Source organism: Conger conger, chromosome 18, assembly GCF_963514075.1.
Source record: "Conger conger chromosome 18, fConCon1.1, whole genome shotgun sequence".
Taxonomy (NCBI): Eukaryota; Metazoa; Chordata; class Actinopteri; order Anguilliformes; family Congridae; genus Conger; species Conger conger.
Window position 1 is genome coordinate 32286351 of NC_083777.1, and position 25000 is coordinate 32311350.

General features: G+C 48.9%; 1 protein-coding gene across 1 annotated transcript in view; it reads right to left on the bottom strand.

Moving 5' to 3' along the window:
• The window catches only part of LOC133118266 (exportin-5), a 36354-nt gene that overhangs the window by 3271 nt on the left and 8083 nt on the right, over positions 1-25000 (bottom strand). The window contains exons 15-31 of the mRNA XM_061228118.1: positions 24903-25000; positions 23911-24066; positions 23684-23725; positions 23487-23576; positions 22933-23132; positions 22755-22854; positions 21431-21612; positions 18620-18720; positions 17974-18070; positions 14733-14869; positions 13930-14027; positions 13796-13842; positions 13376-13476; positions 12999-13058; positions 12188-12291; positions 11763-11870; positions 2569-2706 (exon numbers count right to left, since the gene is read on the bottom strand). The exon at positions 24903-25000 is cut by the window's right edge and continues 18 nt beyond it. Coding sequence (XP_061084102.1) covers positions 2569-2706; positions 11763-11870; positions 12188-12291; positions 12999-13058; positions 13376-13476; positions 13796-13842; positions 13930-14027; positions 14733-14869; positions 17974-18070; positions 18620-18720; positions 21431-21612; positions 22755-22854; positions 22933-23132; positions 23487-23576; positions 23684-23725; positions 23911-24066; positions 24903-25000 — 1859 coding nt within the window. The remainder of the gene's footprint in view (positions 1-2568; positions 2707-11762; positions 11871-12187; positions 12292-12998; positions 13059-13375; positions 13477-13795; positions 13843-13929; positions 14028-14732; positions 14870-17973; positions 18071-18619; positions 18721-21430; positions 21613-22754; positions 22855-22932; positions 23133-23486; positions 23577-23683; positions 23726-23910; positions 24067-24902) is intronic.

Consider the following 25000-nt stretch of genomic DNA (forward strand, 5'->3'; position numbering starts at 1 on the left):
CCAGGGCTCATGTTAATGTCATGTAGGGCCAGGGCTCATGTTAATGTCATGTAGGGCCAGGGCTCATGTTAATGTCATGTAGGGCCAGGGCTCATGTTAATGTCATGTAGGACCAGGGCTCATGTTAATGTCATGTAGGACCAGGGCTCATGTTAATGTCATGTAGGGCCAGGGCTCATGTTAATGTCATGTAGGGCCAGGGCTCATGTTAATGTCATGTAGGACCAGGGCTCATGTTAATGTCATGTAGGGCCAGGGCTCATGTTAATGTCATGTAGGGCCAGGGCTCATGTTAATGTCATGTAGGGCCAGGGCTCATGTTAATGTCATGTAGGGCCAGGGCTCATGTTAATGTCATGTAGGGCCAGGGCTCATGTTAATGTCATGTAGGGCCAGGGCTCATGTTAATGTCATGTAGGGCCAGGGCTCATGTTAATGTCATGTAGGGCCAGGGCTCATGTTAATGTCATGTAGGGCCAGGGCTCATGTTAATGTCATGTAGGGCCAGGGCTCATGTTAATGTCATGTAGGGCCAGGGCTCATGTTAATGTCATGTAGGACCAGGGCTCATGTTAATGTCATGTAGGGCCAGGGCTCATGTTAATGTTGGCCTCTGTAGGGCCAGGGCTCATGTTAATGTCATGTAGGGCCAGGGCTCATGTTAATGTCATGTAGGGGGGGAACCAGGGCTCATGTTAATGTCATGTAGGGCCAGGGCTCATGTTAATGTCATGTAGGGGGGGAACCAGGGCTCATGTTAATGTTGGCCTCTGTAGGGCCAGGGCTCATGTTAATGTCATGTAGGGCCAGGGCTCATGTTAATGTCATGTAGGGCCAGGGCTCATGTTAATGTCATGTAGGGCCAGGGCTCATGTTAATGTCATGTAGGGCCAGGGCTCATGTTAATGTCATGTAGGGCCAGGGCTCATGTTAATGTCATGTAGGGCCAGGGCTCATGTTAATGTCATGTAGGGCCAGGGCTCATGTTAATGTTGGCCTCTGTAGGACCAGGGCTCATGTTAATGTCATGTAGGGCCAGGGCTCATGTTAATGTCATGTAGGGCCAGGGCTCATGTTAATGTTGGCCTCTGTAGGGCCAGGGCTCATGTTAATGTCATGTAGGGGGGGAACCAGGGCTCATGTTAATGTCATGTAGGGGGGGAACCAGGGCTCATGTTAATGTCATGTAGGGCCAGGGCTCATGTTAATGTTGGCCTCTGTAGGGCCAGGGCTCATGTTAATGTCATGTAGGGGGGGAACCAGGGCTCATGTTAATGTCATGTAGGGGGGGAACCAGGGCTCATGTTAATGTCATGTAGGGCCAGGGCTCATGTTAATGTCATGTAGGGGGGGAACCAGGGCTCATGTTAATGTCATGTAGGGCCAGGGCTCATGTTAATGTTGGCCTCTGTAGGGCCAGGGCTCATGTTAATGTCATGTAGGGCCAGGGCTCATGTTAATGTCATGTAGGGCCAGGGCTCATGTTAATGTTGGCCTCTGTAGGGCCAGGGCTCATGTTAATGTCATGTAGGGCCAGGGCTCATGTTAATGTCATGTAGGGCCAGGGCTCACGTTAATGTCATGTAGGACCAGGGCTCATGTTAATGTCATGTAGGGCCAGGGCTCATGTTAATGTCATGTAGGACCAGGGCTCATGTTAATGTCATGTAGGGCCAGGGCTCATGTTAATGTTGGCCTCTGTAGGGCCAGGGCTCATGTTAATGTCATGTAGGGCCAGGGCTCATGTTAATGTCATGTAGGGCCAGGGCTCATGTTAATGTCATGTAGGGCCAGGGCTCATGTTAATGTCATGTAGGGCCAGGGCTCATGTTAATGTCATGTAGGACCAGGGCTCATGTTAATGTCATGTAGGGCGGCCTGTAGTGTAGTGGTTAAGGTACATGACTGTAGTGTAGTGGTTAAGGTACATGACTGTAGTGTAGTGGTTAAGGTACATGACTGTAGTGTAGTGGTTAAGGTACATGACTGTAGTGTAGTGGTTAAGGTACATGACTGTAGTGTAGTGGTTAAGGTACATGACTGTAGTGTAGTGGTTAAGGTACATGACTGTAGTGTAGTGGTTAAAGTACATGACTGTAGTGTAGTGGTTAAGGTACATGACTGTAGTGTAGTGGTTAAGGTACATGACTGTAGCGTAGTGGTTAAGGTACATGACTGTAGTGTAGTGGTTAAGGTACATGACTGTAGTGTAGTGGTTAAGGTACATGACTGGGACACGCAAGGTCGGTGGTTCTAATCCCGGTGTAGCCACAATAAGATCCGCAGAGCCATTGGGCCGTTGGGCAAGGCCCTTAACCCTGCATTGCTCCAGGGGAGGATTGTCTCCTGCTTAGTTTAATCAACTGTCGCTCTCGATAAGAGCGTCTGACAAATGCCAATAATGTAATTAAATGTAAACAATTACATGTTGGTAAGCTGTTGTATGAGCCGGTAATGACATTTCAAACTTGGGGGCCAGTATGAAACCGTGACAGAAGCAGGTGTAAAGACAGGTGCGCAGTGCTAAAGCGTCCCCGGGCGCGCGGGCCGGCGCAGGAGGTTCCTCACCAGCGTGTCGTAGATGTTGAAGGCCAGCTGCATCAGTGCCGCACAGCAGCCCTCGTGCTGCCCGTGCATCTGCAGCCCCTTCAGCACACTGCTGTACAGCCAGCTCACCGCCTCAGGGAGGAGACTGCCCCCCACCACCTACACACACACACACACACACACACACACACACACACACACACACACGTTACATACACTGCTGTACAGCCAGCTCACCGCCTCAGGGAGGAGACTGCCCCCCACCACCTACACACACACACACACACACACACACACACACACACACACGTTACATACACTGCTGTACAGCCAGCTCACCGCCTCAGGGAGGAGACTGCCCCCCACCACCTACACACACACACACACACACACACACACACACACACACACACACACACACACGTTACACACACTGCTGTACAGCCAGCTCACCGCCTCAGGGAGGAGACTGCCCCCCACCACCTACACACACACACACACACACACACACACGTTACACACACTGCTGTACAGCCAGCTCACCGCCTCAGGGAGGAGACTGCCCCCCACCACCTACACACACACACACACACACGTTACACACACTGCTGTACAGCCAGCTCACCGCCTCAGGGAGGAGACTGCCCCCCACCACCTACACACACACACACACACACACGTTACACACACTGCTGTACAGCCAGCTCACCGCCTCAGGGAGGAGACTGCCCCCCACCACCTACACACACACACACACACACACTGCTGTACAGCCAGCTCACCGCCTCAGGGAGGAGACTGCCCCCCACCACCTACACACACACACGTTACACACACTGCTGTACAGCCAGCTCACCGCCTCAGGGAGGAGACTGCCCCCCACCACCTACACACACACACACGTTACACACACTGCTGTACAGCCAGCTCACCGCCTCAGGGAGGAGACTGCCCCCCACCACCTACACACACACACACACACACACACACACACACACACACGTTACACACACTGCTGTACAGCCAGCTCACCGCGTCAGGGAGGAGACTGCCCCCCACCACCTACACACACACACACACACACACACACACACACACGTTACACACACTGCTGTACAGCCAGCTCACCGCGTCAGGGAGGAGACTGCCCCCCACCACCTACACACACACACACACACACACACACACACTGCTGTACAGCCAGCTCACCGCCTCAGGGAGGAGACTGCCCCCCACCACCTACACACACACACACACACACACACACACACACACACACACACACACACACACACACACACACACACACACACACACACACACACACACACACACACACACACACACACACACACACACACACGTTACACACACTGCTGTACAGCCAGCTCACCGCCTCAGGGAGGAGACTGCCCCCCACCACCTACACACACACACACACACACACACACACACACACACACACACACGTTACACACACTGCTGTACAGCCAGCTCACCGCCTCAGGGAGGAGATTGCCCCCCACCACCTACACACACACACACACACACACACACACACACTGCTGTACAGCCAGCTCACCGCCTCAGGGAGGAGACTGCCCCCCACCACCTACACACACACACACACACACACACACACACACACACACACACACACACACACACACACACACACACACACACACACACACACACACACACACACACACACACACACACACGTTACACACACTGCTGTACAGCCAGCTCACCGCCTCAGGGAGGAGACTGCCCCCCACCACCTACACACACACACACACACACACACACACACACACACACACACACACACACACACGTTACACACACTGCTGTACAGCCAGCTCACCGCCTCAGGGAGGAGACTGCCCCCCACCACCTACACACACACACACACACACACACGTTACACACGTTACACACACACACACACTGCTGTACAGCCAGCTCACCGCCTCAGGGAGGAGACTGCCCCCCACCACCTACACACACACACACACACACACACACACACACGTTACACACACTGCTGTACAGCCAGCTCACCGCCTCAGGGAGGAGACTGCCCCCCACCACCTACACACACACACACACACACACACACACGTTACACACACTGCTGTACAGCCAGCTCACCGCCTCAGGGAGGAGACTGCCCCCCACCACCTACACACACACACACACACACACACACACGTTACACACACTGCTGTACAGCCAGCTCACCGCCTCAGGGAGGAGACTGCCCCCCACCACCTACACACACACACACACACACACACACACACACGTTACACACTGCTGTACAGCCAGCTCACCGCCTCAGGGAGGAGACTGCCCCCCACCACCTACACACACACACACACACACACACACACGTTACACACGTTACACACACTGCTGTACAGCCAGCCCACCGCGTCAGGGAGGAGACTGCCCCCCACCACCTACACACACACACACACACGTTACACACGTTACACACTGTAAGGGCATATTTTCAAATTTGTCCATAAAATAGCCACAAGTTTAGACGTAATGTCGAGCTTCTTTGACTGGCTTTACAATGATTGAATTGTACCTTTATTGATGAAGATGCGATGGTTGGGGGTAGAGAGGGAAGCAGGGCAGACAGGCAAGGCAGGTGAGTTGGCAGGTGGATGAGAGCAAACAAAGGAAACTCCAATAGATTCCAATGATTCAAACAAATGGTTAGTAGAAAGTAGTTAAATCAGTAGATCCAAATAATGAAAATGTGACATTTAAGTATTCAAAAGGGTCCAAAGGTCTTCAACAGCCGTAAAGAACTGTGTGCTCTTACGTCTTCCTAACTCCTTTGTTCTCAGTGTTCTAAAATCAAAAGTGAGTTTCGGCCATCTTAAAAGCTCAAGGCCTTCTCATAATAACAAAAATAAGAGTTCTTTCAAAATAAAAGATCCTAAATTGAAACCAAGTTCTCTGTGCTCCTGTAGCACGCATTCAACTAATTTAAATGGAAAATGGCTCCTACATAGCCGGCCCCTTATAGCTACTGCAGGAAGCAAGCTATAACAATCAAAAATGAAAAATTTATAAGGAGCCATATACTATTAACATGACTTTTTTAAAATTTATTATTATTTTTTTTTAATTTTGATTTTATTTTTATTTTTTTTATTTATTTTTATTTTTATTTTATTTTTTTTGAATCTACACTAATCCTATATATATATATATACAACAGCAAGGTTGTCCGAATCAAAATCCAAGTCAATCCATATCCAAATCCAAGTTCCAGTAGCAATAAATCCAATCAGATAGCCCCGAAGGGTACAATTCAAGCCCCCGAAGGGTTCAATTCAGGCCCCGAAGGGTACATTTCTAACCCCGAAGGGTACTAGTCTATCAGGGGGAACCTAAAAACCCCCGATCACTCCTCACCACCAGGCCGAAGCCTGGCTTGAGAGCAGGTGTAATACGCTCCAGACCTCCGGCAGAGACCCTAGGGGATCCATGAACCATCATGGATCTTACCCTTGATCTTAGCCAAAAGGCCGAGAAGCGATTGAAAAGGTAAGTAGTAGCCTCACAGTTTTCCTTTACAGTGACATTCACAGTGACAACTCCCTTTCTTAACTCAGGGTCATCTGGAGACAGGACAAGTTCAAAAGGAGGATCTGGCCAGCAATGGGTTGGTTCCTTTAGGAAGTCTGGGCCGTTGATCCAAGTCTTTCTTTTCAGAAAGGTGTCGACATGCAGTCCTCGGGAGGCATCATCAGCAGGGTTCAATTTTGTTCCTATATACTTCCACTGAGACACCTCTGATGCACTTCTGATGATATTGACGCGGTTGGCCACAAAGGTCTGGAATCTTCTGCTTTCATTCCGGATATACCGGAGAACGGTCATGCTATCTGTCCAAAACAGAGATGCATCCAAATCAATGTGCAACTCCTCAGATAGCATTCTGTCCATACGTACTGCCAGAACTGCAGCAGTAAGCTCCATACGTGGTGTGGTCATCACTTTCAAGGGGGCAACTCGGGCCTTTCCCATTAGAAAAGTGACATGGGCCTTGTTGCTGCTGGTCAACCTCAGGTAGGTAACGGTCCCATACCCGACGTCACTCGTATCACAGAAGTGGTGCATCTGTGCTGTCTTGATGCTTCCAAAGTTTTCTGAAACCAAACATCTACAGACCTTGAATTCTCTCACTTTTGGAAGTTCTTGCCACCATTGCTTCCAGGCTTGGGCGTGGGTCTCTGGCAACTCCTCATCCCATCCAATGTTCTGCTTGCATAACTCCTGAAGAATGCATTTGGCCTTGAAGGTGAGAGGTGCAAGAAACCCCAGTGGGTCATATATGGAACTGACCATGGACAGAATTCCACGTCTGCTGCATGGACGCTCCTTGATTGTCACCTGGAATGTGAAGGCATCTTCCTTGACACACCATTGCACACCCAGAGCCCTCTCAACTGGCAAATCTTCTATGTCAAGATCAAGATTCTTTACATCCTTTGCCCTTTCAGACTCAGGAATGGAGGCCAAGACAGCTCTGTTGTTACTAATCCATTTTGTCAACTTAAAGCCTCCAGTTGCACAGAGTAACTTCAATTCCTTGCAGAGCTTGATGGCAAAGCCCTCTGCATCAACAGCTTTCAACAGATCATCTACATAGAAATTATTCATGATTGTGCTAGCTGCCTCAGCTGAGAAGCACCCTTTGTTATCCTCAGCTGTCCTCTTCAAAGCATAACTTGCACAGCTGGACGATGACGTTGCACCAAAAAGATGTACGACCATCCTATATTCCTTCAGTGGCAAGGGCAGTTGGTAGTGTCCATTAACTATCTTTGCAGAGCTGTCCATTATTTGCATGTATCTGCAATCTTCAACTGACATTTGCTGCTTTTCCTCAAAGCCCTTCTCTGGGAAATCATGATTGTATTGCTGAATTAAGAGTTCACTCATTTTTTCAACAGATATTCGATGTGAATGAACATGCTTCTGGCCTTGCTGATTGATGCATGCATCCTCATTATGGAGAATACCATTCACCACCCAACCTAGCAGTGTCTTTATAGCAAAAGGCCCATTACCCTGGCTATTGATAATTCTCCACGGCTCCATCAGTTTGGGTGCATTCATCCCCATGAGAAGGTCAATTTCAGCATCAATGTTGGGTATTTCCACATCCTGAAGATAGGACCATTTCCTGATGTCTTCTTGTCTGGGTATGTATTCTTTGCCAGCAGGGATTTCTTGTTGAGTGTAAACTTCAGGTAAGTCTATGAATTCACTTCCTTCCAGACTACACACTTCGAGGCCCTTGAGCACCAAGCTGTTAATAGGTTTCTTTTGCCCTATCGTGTGCAGAAGAATTTGTTTATGCTTTCCTGTGGCATTCAACTTCCTTCTAAGCTGTTCAGTACAAAATGTTGCCGAACTCCCCTGATCAAGGAAAGCGTATGTCTGGACAACATGATTTGAATTACTTAGCTTGACTTGGACTGGTACAATTGCGAGAGTGCAGTCTTTATCACTACAGTCAAGTGCTTTGGTCTTCAATGAAACCAGCCCGTTGTTTATTATCTTTTCAGAAACTTTGGCTGAATCAACATTTTGGCTTTTAATGTCGTTCTGTGGTATGTGCAAGATAGTAGGATGGAGTTTTGTGCACACTGAACAGGTTTGTCTGTTTTTGCAATTTCGACTCATGTGCCCTTTAACCAGACAGCCAAAGCAGATACCTTTAGTCTTCAAAAGATCAACTATTGCATTATGAGGCTTGCTCACCAGCTCTTGGCAGTCTGCAATATCATGTTCACCATTACAGACAGGACAGAGTTTTGGCATGATGGACACCCTTGACACTTGCACTGTGCTCTCTGCAGTAGAACGCGCTGCATTGTCGTGTGGCACTGCTGCCACTGTCGTTGCAAAACTGCTCCCTCTGGTCTTCTGTTCAGGACTTAGAATGGGCTTGGTGACGCTTATGGTTGCTTTGGGTGGTCGTTTGGTTGCGGTGGCATCTTGGAGATTGCCAAAGATGGGGTCTTGTAGAATCCTGGCCTGCCTTTCCAGGAAGTGGACAAGATCATCAAATGTGGCCCTGGCTCCAGTTCGTTCCCTAATGTCAAAAGCACATTCTCTCCATTTTTCTCTTAGCTTGTATGGCACCTTAGAGATAAGAAGCCTCAAATTTGATGGAAGGTTAAGTTCATCCATGTACCACAAGGTACGCATTACATTGCAACATCCACGCAGGAAAAGAGCATAGCTTTGCAAAGCTTCTCCATTGTCTGTTGGAATGTTGCTCCAATTCAACGCTTTATCCAAGTATGCATTAGTGATTTTAAATTCATCTCCAAAATGATGTTCCAGTAGCCTTTTTGCCTCTGCATACCCTCTGTCTGCATCCATATGAAGGCAACTTCTGACCAGCTCCTTAGGCTGCCCGGACGTGTACTGTTCGAGATAATATAGCCGGTCTTGGCTACTGTTAGTATTATTTTCTATGCAGTGTTGAAATGCCAGCATGAATGGCTTGAAATTAAGCGGTTCACCGTTGAACACAGTCACATTTCTAGTAGGAAGAGAAGTCAACTTTTGTTGCTGCACAATGAGATCAGCGATCGCACCCAGGTTGTTATTAATGGAGCTTGAAGGCATGGGTGGTCTGGAAGAGCCTGCAGCATTATGATTGGCCGGATTCAATGGGATTGAGTGAGCAGGCTGTAGAGGCCTCTTTGGCCTTGCATCTTGTGTCAGAACTCTTTGCAGCGGTGTTTTGGGAACTACAGAGATCTTGGCATATTGCGCTGGTGAGAGTTCTGGATGAATTCTTGCATAATGACTCTCCAGATAAGCATTCATACCATCGCCTGGTAGTTCTGAAAGTTCTGTTGAGGTGAATTTAGAATTAGTGGCCTCAACATCAATGCACTCAAACACTTGCACTTTGGCCTGAGCTGCAGCCAGCTCTGTTTCAAGTTCGACTCTTTCTATTGCATTTTGCACCTCAATTCTTTCCCTTTCCAAAGCATGCTTTTTCTGCAGAGCAGCTGTACGTTGCAGTAGGGCTGCCTTCTCAGCTTCAGCCTTTAGCCGTGCCGAAGACACTGATGATGATCTGGAGACACGGCTTACAACAGTCTGTGATTGCTCTGCTTTACCAGAATTAGATATGCTGTCAAGATGAGACACTGCAGCTTGTGCTTGCATGAATTGATTGGCTCTCCATGCTCCTACGTCAGTAACATAAAATGTTTCAAAGGTTTGCATTCTTGGTTGGTACCAGTCCTCGTTATCAGCTGTTTTTTCTTCTCCCTCAAGCAGCTCTTGCACAGACTGATGACATTCTTTGAATTCATTTAATGCCTGATGAAATTGTTCAATGCTTGCTTCAATATCTTCAACAATTTCTCTCTCTAATGATTCCTTTAATTCATTCATTTTACGTGTACACACGCCAAGTTTTCCTCTGCGTGTTGCACAAAGCTCTTTAACACTCTCATCAGCCATGTTTAAAGCTTAATCAACAGCAGTTCAAAATTCAGCACGGCGGCAAAATTTGTGTCTTCACATTCATTCTCTTCATAAACATGAACAAAAAATCAAAATCCGCTCCAATAGCAGTGTCCAAAATATGATGGTCAACTTCAAATTCAGTTTCAAACTATAGGCCACTCCAAATCCAGTTTCAAACAATAAGCCACTCCAATAGTGAATCTATTCCAAAAAACATCTTCAATTCCAAAATATCCAAAAGCTTCACACTTCAGATGCAGTCAAACAAAGATTCCATGCTTTCCAAACAATTCAAAGCATTAGGTTCTCAAACAGCAGAAGCGATGGCATAGTTCTTTACCTTATGTAAGGGCATATTTTCAAATTTGTCCATAAAATAGCCACAAGTTTAGACGTAATGTCGAGCTTCTTTGACTGGCTTTACAATGATTGAATTGTACCTTTATTGATGAAGATGCGATGGTTGGGGGTAGAGAGGGAAGCAGGGCAGACAGGCAAGGCAGGTGAGTTGGCAGGTGGATGAGAGCAAACAAAGGAAACTCCAATAGATTCCAATGATTCAAACAAATGGTTAGTAGAAAGTAGTTAAATCAGTAGATCCAAATAATGAAAATGTGACATTTAAGTATTCAAAAGGGTCCAAAGGTCTTCAACAGCCGTAAAGAACTGTGTGCTCTTACGTCTTCCTAACTCCTTTGTTCTCAGTGTTCTAAAATCAAAAGTGAGTTTCGGCCATCTTAAAAGCTCAAGGCCTTCTCATAATAACAAAAATAAGAGTTCTTTCAAAATAAAAGATCCTAAATTGAAACCAAGTTCTCTGTGCTCCTGTAGCACGCATTCAACTAATTTAAATGGAAAATGGCTCCTACACACACGTTACACACGTTACACACGTTACACACACTGCTGTACAGCCAGCTCACCGCCTCAGGGAGGAGACTGCCCCCCACCACCTACACACACACACACACACACATTACACGTTACACACACACGCGTTACACAGAGTGACAGGGTGGGGTGTGGGGTCCGGGCCCCTGGGTGATGGGGTTGGGTTGTGGGGTCCGGGCCCCTGGGTGATGGGGTTGGGTTGTGGGGTCCGGGCCCCTGGGTGATGGGGTTGGGTTGTGGGGTCCGGGCCCCTGGGTGATGGGGTTGGGATGTGGGGTCCGGGCCCCTGGGTGATGGGGTTGGGTTGTGGGGTCCGGGCCCCTGGGTGATGGGGTTGGGTTGTGGGGTCCGGGCCCCTGGGTGATGGGGTTGGGTTGTGGGGTCCGGGCCCCTGGGTGATGGGGTTGGGTTGTGGGGTCCGGGCCCCTGGGTGATGGGGTTGGGTTGTGGGGTCCGGGCCCCTGGGTGATGGGGTTGGGTTGTGGGGTCCGGGCCCCTGGGTGATGGGGTTGGGTTGTGGGGTCCGGGCCCCTGGGTGATGGGGTTGGGTTGTGGGGTCCGGGCCCCTGAGTGATGGGGTTGGGTTGTGGGGTCCGGGCCCCTGGGTGATGGGGTTGGGTTGTGGGGTCCGGGCCCCTGAGTGATGGGGTTGGGTTGTGGGGTCCGGGCCCCTGGGTGATGGGGTTGGGTTGTGGGGTCCGGGCCCCTGGGTGATGGGGTTGGGTTGTGGGGTCCGGGCCCCTGGGTGATGGGGTTGGGTTGTGGGGTCCGGGCCCCTGGCCGCAGTGTACCTGGCGCAGCAGGGCCCAGCACACCAGGGAGGCCATGCGGTGGCAGTTTCCCGTGTCCCTCCAGGACAGAGAGTTGAAGGAGAGCGTGAGCAGGGTCATGTAGATGTCCTTATAGGGACAAACAAACACACCAATCAACCTTCATGAACAGACACAGCAGCAATGTTTAAGAACTCGTTTCTGAGAGAGGCAGACAGGCAAACAGACAGACAGACACAGAGGCAGACAGAGAGGCTGGCTAGCCGGCCGGCAGACACAGACACAGACACAGACACAGACACAGACACAGACACAGACACAGATGGACAAACAGGCAGGCAGACACAGAGGCAGGCAGACAGACAGACAGACAGGCCGGCACACACAGACAGGCAGACACAGACAGACACAGGCAGACAGACAGGCAGACACAGACAGACAGGCACCTCGTGCTGCAGAAGGCACTTCCCCAGCTCAGTCAGCTCATCGGTGGGGTAAGTGGGCGTGCCCTGTGCGGCCTGGGAGGAGTCAGTCGCCATCATCTCCTCCTCTGGAAGACACAGAACAATCAGAACCGCCATGGAGACACATGCACAGAACAATCAGAACCGCCATGGAGACACACGCACAGAACAATCAGAACCGCCATGGAGACACACGTACAGAACAATCAGAACCGCCATGGAGACACACGCACAGAACAATCAGAACCGCCATGGAGACACACGCACAGAACAATCAGAACCGCCATGGAGACACACGCACAGAACAATCAGAACCGCCATGTAGACACGCACAGAACAATTAGAACCGCCATGGAAATTACTAATTTCTTCCAGATAACAGACCTCAGTGAACACAGTTATGTAGTGTCATATTTCACAGATATGGGACTTCACTGAACACAGTTATGTAGTGTAATATTTCACAGATATGGGACTTCACTGAACACGGTTATGTAGTGTAATATTTCACAGATATGGGACTTCACTGAACACGGTTATGTAGTGTAATATTTCACAGATATGGGACTTCACTGAACACGGTTATGTAGTGTAATATTTCACAGATATGGGACTTCACTGAACACGGTTATGTAGTGTAATATTTCACAGATATGGGACTTCACTGAACACGGTTATGTAGTGTAATATTTCACAGATATGGGACTTCACTGAACACGGTTATGTAGTGTAATATTTCACAGATATGGGACTTCAGTGAACACGGTTATGTACTGTAATATTTCCCGCTCACCGTCCACATCCTCTTTGCTGGCTGCATGTTCCGGAGCCTTCTTCAGGATGCAGGTGACAGCTGGAAGAGAAGGACAGGTCTGAGGCACGGTTCTGTGGTTTTGGAAACACCACTTTCATCACTTTAACTCTGCTCATTTACTTTCTCAATCTACAGTCCAAAAAATGGCCTGAGAGCGTCCAATCGCGGCCCTGGAGGGTCACATGGTCTGTCTCAACGAAAGCAGGAAGTGAAACGGTTCGTTCCCCTTGCCTCAGGCTACTTGGGTCTAAAGTGCGTGTGATTCTGAGGGAGAACCAGCAGGACCAGGCCTGGGGCGGCCAGGTTTTTGCTGGGTTTCATGGTGAATGTGTCGGAGCCGGGTTAGTGGGACGTACAGATCAGGTCCATCACCTCCCGGGTCACCAGCCGCACCAGCTGCTCCTCCAGCATCTCCTGGGTCACCTGCTTCTCCTCACACACCTCGTCATCCTCCCCACTGCAGACAGAGCTTCTGATGAGCCAGTGCACTCTCTCACACTCTCTCACACACGCACTCTCTCTCTCACTCACGCACTCACACTCTCTCACACACACACTCTCACTCTCTCACACACACACTCTCACTCTCTCACACACACTCTCACTCTCTCACACACACTCTCTCACACACCTCGTCATCCCCCGCACTGCAGAGAGCGTCTAATGAGCCAGAGCACTCTCTCACACTCTCTCACGCACTCTCTCTCTCACTCACGCACTCACACACTCCCTCTCGCACACACACACTCCCTCTCGCACACACGAGGAGCTCTTACCACAGAATGCCTTTCTGGTTAATGAACTGCCACCGCTGACTCAGCCTCTACAGGGGACAGGAGATGAGCCTTTCAGCACATGGCGGTTCAGTGTGAGACACACAGGAGGGCAGAGGGGTGAGCGGAGGCCTCACCTGCAGCATGTAGGCGAACAGCGGGCCCAGCAGCGGGCACAGCAGGCCCTCGTAGTGCTCCTGAGGGCAGGACACCACCAGCTGCTTGATGAAGACGCGTGAGCACAGCCACGCTAAGGAAACCACCGCACGCACAGGGAGGAGCCCAGCCGCACACACAGGGAGGAGCCCAGCCGCACACACAGGGAGGAGCCCAGCCGCACACACAGGGAGGAGCCCAGCCGCACACACAGGGAGGAGCCCAGCCGCAGGGCCCCGCCCGCACGCACAGGGAGACGCCCCGCTTGAGGGCCCCACCCACACGCACAGGGAGACGCCCAGCCGCACGCACAGGGAGGAGCCCAGCCGTACGGCCGCGGGGCCGACAAACTGGAGGCCTGGTGAACTGCACTTTATAAAAATTAACGGCATCTGGTAACTATCGTGGTTTACCATGGAACATGCAGGTGCTCGTAAGGTTAAATAAAATGTAGGCGCACACTAAGGCATCCCAATTAGCAGACAATCCAAAATGAATTTGGAGGAGTTAGAATGCAAAACCAGAAACTGGTTTTCCAGAGGCCCAGCAGGACAATGTGACGTCTGATCACAGGACTTTCCATTTCAGCAGCCAACCGAAATCTTAATTATTAAACCAACCAAAACGTTTTTTCCTTTGAATTAAAAACACCCAGAAATGATACGTTTTCATGTCTAAAACACACTTCAGCTCAAAACAAAGTTTGACTGGACGTACAAACTGGCTACAACGCCACCAAACTGCACTTTCCTAAACAGGAAATGACATCACAGCAGAAGGATATGGAGCAAGGGCCGCAGGCGGTGGTCGGGGACGTTGTCCAGGTTGACCAGGGCGGAGTTCACGATCTTCTCCGCCAGACCATCGATGGTGTAGAAGTCCTGCTGCAGGGAGGGGCCCGCGTTGCCAAGGATATGGAAACTAGGGGAGGGGAGGGGAGAGAGAGAGAGAGAGAGAGAGAGAGAGAGAGAGAGAGAGAGAGAAGAGACAGAGTAAGAAGAGAGAGTGAGTGAGTGTGAGAGAGAGAGAGAGTGAGAAGAGAGTGAGTGAGTGAGTAAGAAGAGAGAGTGAGTGAGTGTGAGAGAGAGAGAGAGTGAGAAGAGAGTGAGTGAGTGAGTGAGAAGAGAGAGAGAGTGAGGAGAGAGAGTGAGTGAGAAGAGACAGAGTGAGAACGAGAGAGAGTGAAAGAGCGAGAAGAGAGAGTGAGAGAGACAGAGAGAGAGTGAGAGAGAGTGAGTCAGAGAGAGAAGAATTCTAGAGCTACAGAACAGCAGCAAAATATGAGCTCCTCATAAACATGTATTAAACTACTGGTTAAGAGACTAGTCTAAAGAACTAAAGGTATAAAAATGAAGATGAAGACTATGGGGACATACTGAGTAAGTTTTTTCCAGGAAACTCCATTTGGATTTTTGTATATCTCTAAAAGAAGAAATCTGGCTCTGTTTTGGCTAAGTTTTCACTAAGAAGGGAGGCACCCTCAACAAGAACCCTGACAAGACCACCAAATGAACATTAAAACAACATAATTTGGGAAAAGAAAAGCAGGAGGTAAGCCACAAACGAAATCATTTAAAGTTAGCAGCTAATAAGGCTATCTGTGATAAAAGCTGCAGGCAGACCAACTGCCGCAGTGTGTGCCCCTGTCAACATTCCATGACAGTTGGAAATGGATACATTAAAGGGGCGGAGCCTCAGTAGCCTTGCTGTCAGCTACCCAGCCACAGCCACTAGTGAAGCTCAGAGAAAGAAAGGAACAGGTACTAAGAGACTCTCCAGAAACCTTAACAGCAGACTTCATGGTCCTAAATGGTAGGAAAACAAAGGTAGATCTGGTGTTCTTTACTAATCATCCAGAAGAATGGCACCAGACCCTTAGTTCCTACAACAAAGCTTTCAAAATGGCTGGGAACAAAGCAATGAGGCAACTTTATTTGGATTCGAAGCCAATGTTCAATGCCAACTTGTACAATAATGGAACAGTGATGGTCCAGGGATCAGAGTCAAGCCTGGGGCAATTTGAAAGAGACTTTCCAAAACTTAAAACCCAGGTAGAGAAAGTGAGACCCACTGTCTCCTCTGCAGCAGCAACAGCAGAGAACTCAAAGCCCCCTCCACCCCTCCTTCTGCCTCTCCCTCTGCCCCTCTCTCTGCCCCTCCCTCTGCCATCCTATAAATGGACATCTGTCAGTGTGTCTGAATTCATCAATGCATCCAACTCTATCGAAATTACTAATAGAATTAACAGTTTTTTACTAACAAAATCTGATCCACATCCACAAGCTGTTAAAACAGCAGTAAATCTGGTAGATGAATTATACCAAACAATTTCACATAGAGCAAACCTCTCCAGTGGTAACCCCAAACCCAAAAATAAAGTCGACAAAGTGGAGACAAATTCGACCCCAATAACTACCGAGGCATCTATGTGAACAGAAACCTGGGGAAGGTTTTCTGCTGTATTCTAAACGCCCATATACACGCCTTCGTTATCAAGCACAATGTCTTGAGTAATGGTCAGATTGGCTTCCTACCAAAACATCAAACTACTGACCACATTTACACCCTAGATCTGCGGGAGCAATTCTGTCAGAACTGGGCCCTGACAGTTAATTTGGCCAAAACAAAGATTGTGATCTTCCAAAAAAAAGCCAGATCACAGGCAGGCAGAAAACCTTTTCACTCTAGGAAACACCGCTCTAGAGCATTCTTTATGTTATGATTATCTAGGCCTGAAACTCAGTGCCTCAGGAAGCTTTGACCTTGCAGTGAATGCACTAAAAGATAAAGCTCGTAGAGCTCTCTATGCCATCAAAAGGAATTTCCATAAAATACAAATCCCAATTCAAATCTGGTGCAAAATATTCGACAGTGTCATAATGCCAATTGCATTATATGGATGCGAGGTATGGGGTCCACTCAGTAAGCTAGACTACACTAGATAAACATCCCACTGAATCCCTGCATGCAGAATTTATTAGAAACATTCTCAGAATCCAAAGGAAAACACCCACAAATGCATGCAGGGCAGAATTAGGCAGATTCCCATTGGCATTAAACAAACAAAAATTTTTAGATCCTTAAAATTCTGGATCCACCTAAAATCTAGTGCCGAGAACACCATAAAGTTTCAAGCATACAATACCCAAGAGGTCAGCCCTAAAACCAGTCCCCTTTGCCAGTTGACCAGTTAACTAACACACTAACCCATGATTCTCAGACCAACACTGCTTTCCAAAATCAAACCAAAATGACCCAAATTATGAAACAAAGTAAGAAAACATATCTGGAACATTGGAGGAACCAAACCAAATCACAATCCAAATTAGAATGCTACCTCAAACTAAAGAGAGATTATGAATTAGCGTAATATCTTTACACCGTCAAAGATACAAAGCAGAGGCAAATCCTTACCAAATACAGGCTCAGTGACCACAGCCTAGCAATTGAGACAGGCAGATACAAAAAATCATGGCTGCCAAGAGACCAACGCATTTGTGGTCACTGCACGACTGGTGAGGTTGAGAGAGAGATGCACTTTCTCCTTCATTGTGATAAATTCACAAAAGAAAGAGCCGACTTTTTCAAAAAACTTTCAAAAATAATACCACAGATAAACTGGCTATAATACTGGGAGAGGGGCAAACAGCTCCTCTGGCGGCCCAGTTTGTCAAAGCCTGCCATGATGCGAGGGACAGTGTGTAGTTCAAATCTCCTGGATCTCCACCCTATGTGTGTTCATATCTATCTGTTCCTATAACCAGCACCGTTGTTGATTGTTGTCTGCTGGTTGTTATTGTTTTGTCTTCACTGTCATTTATTTTATTTTATTATCACTACTGTTGTTATTATATTTTATTTTAATTTTAATACAACAATGCTTTGGCAACACTGTAAAAGGAATGGTCATGCCAATAAAGCCACTTGAATTGAATTGAATTGAATTGAATTGAGAGTGAGAAAGAGAGTCAGAGAGTGAGTGTGAGAGAGAGGAGAGAAAGAGAGGGGTGGAGGCGGTCTCTCACCAGTTGTCGTACAGGGTGCAGAAGAAGCCCTGCATGCGCTCCAGGGTCGTCTTGTAGACGGGAGAGTCGTAGATATCCAGCACAGGCTGGGGCAGTCCTGCAGGAACAACCAGCCTGTCAGCCCCAAACCCAACCTTTCAGCACCAAACCCAGCTCAACAACCAGCCTGTCAGCCCCAAACCCAACCTTTCAGCACCAAACCCAGCTCAACAACCAGCCTGTCAGCCCAAAACCCAACCTTTCAGCACCAAACCCAGCTCAACAACCAGCCTGTCAGCCCAAAACCCAGCTCGACCTGCAGGTCATCGACGCAGAGAACCATACCACATACCTCCAGACCAGTGTTAACCAACTCTGTTCCTGGAGATCTACAGCCCCGTAGGTTTTCACTCCAGCCCTGATCTCTAGCTGTTGAATGAGGCGTGCTTTGTTAGGGTTGGAGTGAAAACCCATAGGATAATGAATCTCCAGGAAGAGGGTTGGGTGGGAAGTTGGGCTGGACTTAACTCTCAGACTTTATAAAACCACAAGACCATGGGCAACCTGGCCACGCTCATGGTCTTTGTCAGAGTGTAAAAGGTGAACCTGGTTCTGCATCTGTAAAGAACAGTAGAACGTGCAGTAGAACCCTCAGGGCCTCCCTCACCGAGCACCAGGTTCTTCTCCACGTCCATGACCTCGTAGGCCCGGGTGAAGGTTTCACTCAGTCTGGCCATGTTCTCCGGCAGGAACAGGTTGTTATGGGTCCTGGAAACAGACGAGAAGTGGTAACAGCAGAACATAACGACGAACAGGCCCTTCAGCCCAGCAATGCTCATCTTTTCCTACCACTAAAGTGCACCTACTGCTCAGTCTGCCTAAAGCTAAATAGTATCTAGCACCATATCAAGCCTGGTCTTGAAACCCCCCCAGTGTTCCTACCTCCACTACATGTCCTGGCGAGCTATTCCACACAGTGACCACCCGCTGTGTGAAAAAAAAAATACTTCCTAATATCTGTGCGGAATTTATCCTTTGCCAATTTCCATTTATGCCCCCTCATTCTGCTACCCGAACTCACTCTGAAGAATCGCCAGTAGTTCACCTTGTTGATCCCTTTAAGGAATTTAAAAACATCAATCAAATCCCCCCTCAGTCTCCTTTTACTAAGCTTAAAGAGATTAAGCATCTTAAGTCTTTCTTCATAACTGATCTTTTATACATGGAAACAATCTGGTAAGTAAACCTTGGACAAAGTTACTTTGCCCTTTAAGGTGTGATCACAAATATGCAATTAGTATGTTCTCAATGATATAACAATCTCTACTGGGGATTGCAATGATTGAAAGCAATGGAGTTTGAGAACACCGACTTTGACTTGCGAAAAAAAAGAAAACAAAAGAACACATTCCAAAAAACCCGACTGGTTCAGCTTGGCCAATTCAGCAAAACACAGAGCTGAGCGGTGTAGAAAGAGTCACGGTTTAGGCGTGTGTGAAACACTGAAATGCACAGGTCAGACTGGCTAACACATGGTTTAGGTTGACAAGAAATGGACAAAAAAGGAAACTAATTCTCGAAACCACCAGTTCTCAGAATACTCCCAACCGATACACTGCATGCCGAAAAACCGCTCTACAAAATAATAGAATATTTATGCAGTCATTTTGTGAATAGCCTGAAAACAATGAACAGCAAAAGTAGCCTATGAACGTACTATACTATAAATTCACCATTGAGTTGAGATTTTCAGGTTGAATCAGGGTCATCGTTTAACCTGAATACATTCCTGCAACCAGCAAGAAGGAAACTACTCCATTATTGCACAAATAACGTAAACGGGATACGAACCACCATGATGCTAAACCAGCAACTGTCACATTAGGTCGGTGTAATCGTTGACATTAGGTCGGTGTAATCGGTGACATTAGGCTGATGTAATCGTTGACATTAGGCTGGTGTAATCGTTGACATTAGGCCGATGTAATCGTTGACATTAGGCTGGTGTAATCGTTGACATTAGGCCGATGTAATCGTTGACATTAGGCCGATGTAATCGTTGACATTAGGCCGATGTAATCGTTGACATTAGGCCGATGTAATCGTTGACATTAGGTCGATGTAATCGTTGACATTAGGTCGGTGTAATCGTTGACATTAGGTCGGTGTAATCGTTGACATTAGGCCAATGTAATCGTTGACATTAGGCCGATGTAATCGTTGACATTAGGCTGATGTAATCGGTGACATTAGGTCGGTGTAATCGTTGACATTAGGCCGATGTAATCGTTGACATTAGGCCGGTGTAATCGTTGACATTAGGCCGATGTAATCGTTGACATTAGGCCGATGTAATCGTTGACATTAGGTCGATGTAATCGTTGACATTAGGTCGGTGTAATCGTTGACATTAGGTCGGTGTAATCGTTGACATTAGGCCAATGTAATCGTTGACATTAGGTCGGTGTAATCGTTGACATTAGGCTGATGTAATCGTTGACATTAGGCTGATGTAATCGTTGACATTAGGCTGGTGTAATCGTTGACATTAGGCCGATGTAATCGTTGACATTAGGCCGATGTAATCGTTGACATTAGGCCGATGTAATCGTTGACATTAGGCCGATGTAATCGTTGACATTAGGCCGATGTAATCGTTGACATTAGGTCGATGTAATCGTTGACATTAGGTCGGTGTAATCGTTGACATTAGGCCAATGTAATCGTTGACATTAGGCCGATGTAATCGTTGACATTAGGCTGATGTAATCGGTGACATTAGGTCGGTGTAATCGTTGACAATAGGCTGATGTAATGACCCGGGGGGGGGGGGGGGGGGTTTCCACCCAGAAAAGGAACACTAACCAACTGTTAGCAGCGGGCGCTAAATCTTTCACCAACCAAAAGGAGACTGTTACACACAGAACCAAAATAAAACTGAAAGAAATAAAACAAATTAAAAGGAGGGAGGGAGAGAGAGAGAATGAGAGAGAGAGTGAGAGAGTGAGAGAGTGAGAGAGTGAGAGAGTGAGAGAGAGAGAGAGAGAGCGAGAGCGAGAGCGAGAGAGAGCGAGAGCGAGAGAGAGCGAGAGCGAGAGAGAGCGAGAGAGAGCGAGAGCGAGAGCGAGAGCGAGAGCGAGAGCGAGAGCGAGAGAGTGAGAGTGAGAGTGAGAGTGAGAGTGAGAGTGAGAGTGAGAGTGAGAGTGAGAGAGCGAGAGCGAGAGAGCGAGAGAGAGAGAGAGAGAGAGAGAGAGAGAGAGTGAGATGGCAGTGTGATGTTTTGGACTCTCCCTAGCCTGGCTAGTACAAACTCCCATTGGCTCACCAATGACAGGTGGTACAGCCTCAACAGTTGCTACAGCGAAAGCCCCCCAGAGCCCGCGCCCTCTCATTGGTTGGAATGAGAGGGGCGGTCCCAGGGGCCAGGCAGTGGGACCAGCAGGGGCAGCGCCGGCCCCGGGCCCCGGGCCCCACCCACCTGATGAGGGCCAGCAGGTTGGGCAGCAGGGACAGGACCTGGGCGCTGCAGGGGTTGCGCAGGGCGGGGGCCCCGCTCGGACTGCGGCCCCACACAAATCCTCCGGCCTCGGCCTCGTCCGGGTCAGCAGGCCAGCGCGCCCGCTTCACCACGCCCAGAACGGTGTACACACAGAAACTGATCTACAGAGGGAGGGAGGGGGAAATTAAAATAAACAAAGAGGATGTGGAGAAGAGGAGAGCTGCTGTAAAGGGCCACAATCTGGCAGGGGGCACATGCACACAGACACCGAGCAGAGGAGGACTGGGCCAGAGGAGGACTCGCCTCAGGGCTGAACTGCTCGCACGCTCCCAATCATGTGACCTCACCTGAGGGCTGAACTGCTCTCTCAGTAACGGCACAGCGAAGAAATGAATCCATTTCTGTACCGGACAGCTAACCATCTTTCAGCGTGTTAGTATGCACAGACTGCTTGAATAAAAGTACCCAGCTCCACCCAATTAATTAATGAACCCTCTATTAACACAAATGTCAATCAATTTTGGTGAGCATTACTGTACTATTACAGTCTAGACTCCCAGTGAAATGGCACCTGGTGCATTCACACAGACCAGTAATGACTCCTCTGTCCAGACAGCCCTGTTTCCTGTAGAGCAGGTTTCTCACCTTCAATACCGGCTCAGTGCTCTCTGATACAAAGGCGTGAAGAGCAGAGGCTGTTTGAAATGGTTGGAATTTGAAAATGATTTTAAAAAATAATAATAATTCAGTATTTAAAGCATTATCGTAGCCTATTTATTCAACCACACTCCTTCTTGACTATGAATTTAATTAAACAGCCACAAATCAATCCAGTGCCTTTTTTTTTTTTTTTTTTTTTTTCAATGAACTATCCAGTGGAGCTCAGGATGTCATTAGCACATTCTTTACTGCTAAAGTTTGGCATCTTTTTCAGTGAACTGCCATCTTTGGCCTCTTCTGTCAGTGGACCCATTTTTTTCGGACCCCAGACCCGCAACATCAAACACCGCTCACGGCCCACGCCCGTATCGCTGGAACGTACTCAGCAGCCGGACGATGACGAGCGCCTGATGTCTAATTTCTAAACCGTTTCGTCAGCGGAAAGCGTCAGAGACCGCAACGGAACATGAAGTTCACTTCACGCCACAGCAGCACTCCACAGCACGGTCGCTCTCGCCGGCCCTGTTTCTGGGGTCTGATTCTGAATCGACAGCAATGGAGACGCGCCGCGTGGCGATGCGACCCCACTCTGGCTGCAGGCCGACCCCGGAGCCCTCCAGGGTCGCAGGGCGGGGGGGCTCACCCTGGACCTGCTGATGCCGGTCATGTCCTCGGCGATGGGGTCGATGCTGGTCTGGTCCGCCCCCACGTAGGCCAGGAACTGCACCGGGTCCCACAGCACCCTGGGGGAAAGGCAGCGGTCAGCAGGCAAGCGCAGGACACAGGACCCGAGAGAGGAGGCCTCGGGGAGCGGGACGTACCGTGTGGTCTCCTCACTCTGCCAGCGCTGGGCCACGGGGGCCATCAGCTCCTGCAGGAAGGCCTCCTGCTTGGCGTAGTCCTTAAACTGGTTGCTGATCAGCACCAGCGCCTCCATCAGCGCACACTTCTCCATCTGCGTCAGCAGCAGCTCGTTGGCGAACAGAGTCTTCACGTGGGTGTAGAGCATGTCGAAGCAGGGCTGGGGGGGAACGCAGAGCTGCTCAACCCCACCGTTCACCCGCACACACCTGGAGACCTCCCTCACCCTCACACACCTGGAGACCTCCCCCACCCGCACACACCTGGAGACCTCCCTCACCCGCACACACCTGGAGACCTCCCTCACCCACACACACCTGGAGACCTCCCTCACCCACACACACCTGGAGACCTCCCTCACCCACACACACCTGGAGACCTCCCTCACCCTCACACACCTGGAGACCTGCCCCACCCTCACACAACTGGAGACCCTCCTGAACTTTTCCATTTTAGGCAAAAGGGTGTATCCCTAAAAGTCAAAACAATCCCCCCTCTGCCATTGGCTACCCACCAGGATGAATTGTGGGTAGTCCCTGCACATCTTGATGATGGAAGAGCAGGCATGTCTTCGGACGTTCTTCACAGAGCGAGTCCTGGGGGCCTGCCAAACAGCCAATCACAGCGCAGCTTACAGGAGCGTCTCGGCAAGGCAGAGCCCATGGGCACAAACGTAACTGGTCTCTACCCTGAATAAGCACCGCCTCTTACCTTGCTCTCTTCTACCACCTCAAAGGTGATGGAGCCAAAGAGCTGAGAATGAAGAAAATCAGACATTACAGCACATCACAAACATATAGCTTCAGACATCACAGCACATCACAAACACTCAGCCAGACAGACCTGCACATTTTATTTATTAGCCGGATATTTGCAAAAACAAATGAGCTCCTTAAAACCCAAAAGGTTCTCAGGGGCTCCGCACCATCACCCCTCACCTTGTAGAGCACCTGGGGCAGGTACTCGGGCCGGTGGGTGACGAAGGGGAACAGGGTGGAGACGTTGGTGAGAACGCAGGACAGGATGAGGGGGTCTCGCGTGCTGTAGTTCAGCACAGCCTGCATCAGCTCCATGCCCTGGTCTATGGGAAGTTTCTAGAGCCGAGAAAACAAGTTTGTAATTTATTGCAAATGGCCACGGTGACATTCATTTTCACATATAGCTAATGGACACCGCTGTGAAAAGCCGGCTTATTCTGCATCCCGAGGCGGGGATGCACATCTATCCCAAAATCCCACTGTCCAATTGCAAGAAATCATTAAATTTGACATACAGAACAGACCATCTCTGCAGGCCGTATCAATTTCAGATTTTTGTCTCTTCCGTTTATCCTGAATTAATGACCAATCACCTATACACACAGACCCTGGCGTTTACTCACAGATACACACAGACCCTGCCGTTTACTCACAGATACACACAGACCCTGCCGTTTACTCACAGATACACACAGACCCTGGCGTTTACTCACAGATACACACACCCTGGTATTTACTCACAGATACACACAGAACCTGGTATTTACTCACAGATACACACAGAACCTGGTATTTACTCACAGATACACAGACCCTGGTATTTACTCACAGATACACAGACCCTGGTATTTACTCACAGATACACAGACCCTGGTATTTACTCAGATACACAGACCCTGGTATTTACTCACAGATACACAGACCCTGGTGTTTACTCAGATACACAGACCCTGGTATTTACACAGATACACAGACCCTGGTGTTTACTCACAGATACACAGACCCTGGTGTTTACTCACAGATATGACCAGAGACCTTTCAGGGATGCAAGAGCATGTATGAAGCATCTTTCATGAGATCATAGAAATGACTCGACCAATGAGATGTGAAACCTGATATGGCCCCTCCCCCAGAGAGGAGGAGCTGTAAGAGTGCCCGTGTGATTGGCTCACCTCCTTGTCGGTGGTCTTGAAGAGCTGCCCCACCACGCTTTCACTGAAGAAGGTCATGGCGTCCCACTGCACTGCAGAGGGGGACAGGACTGAGCACA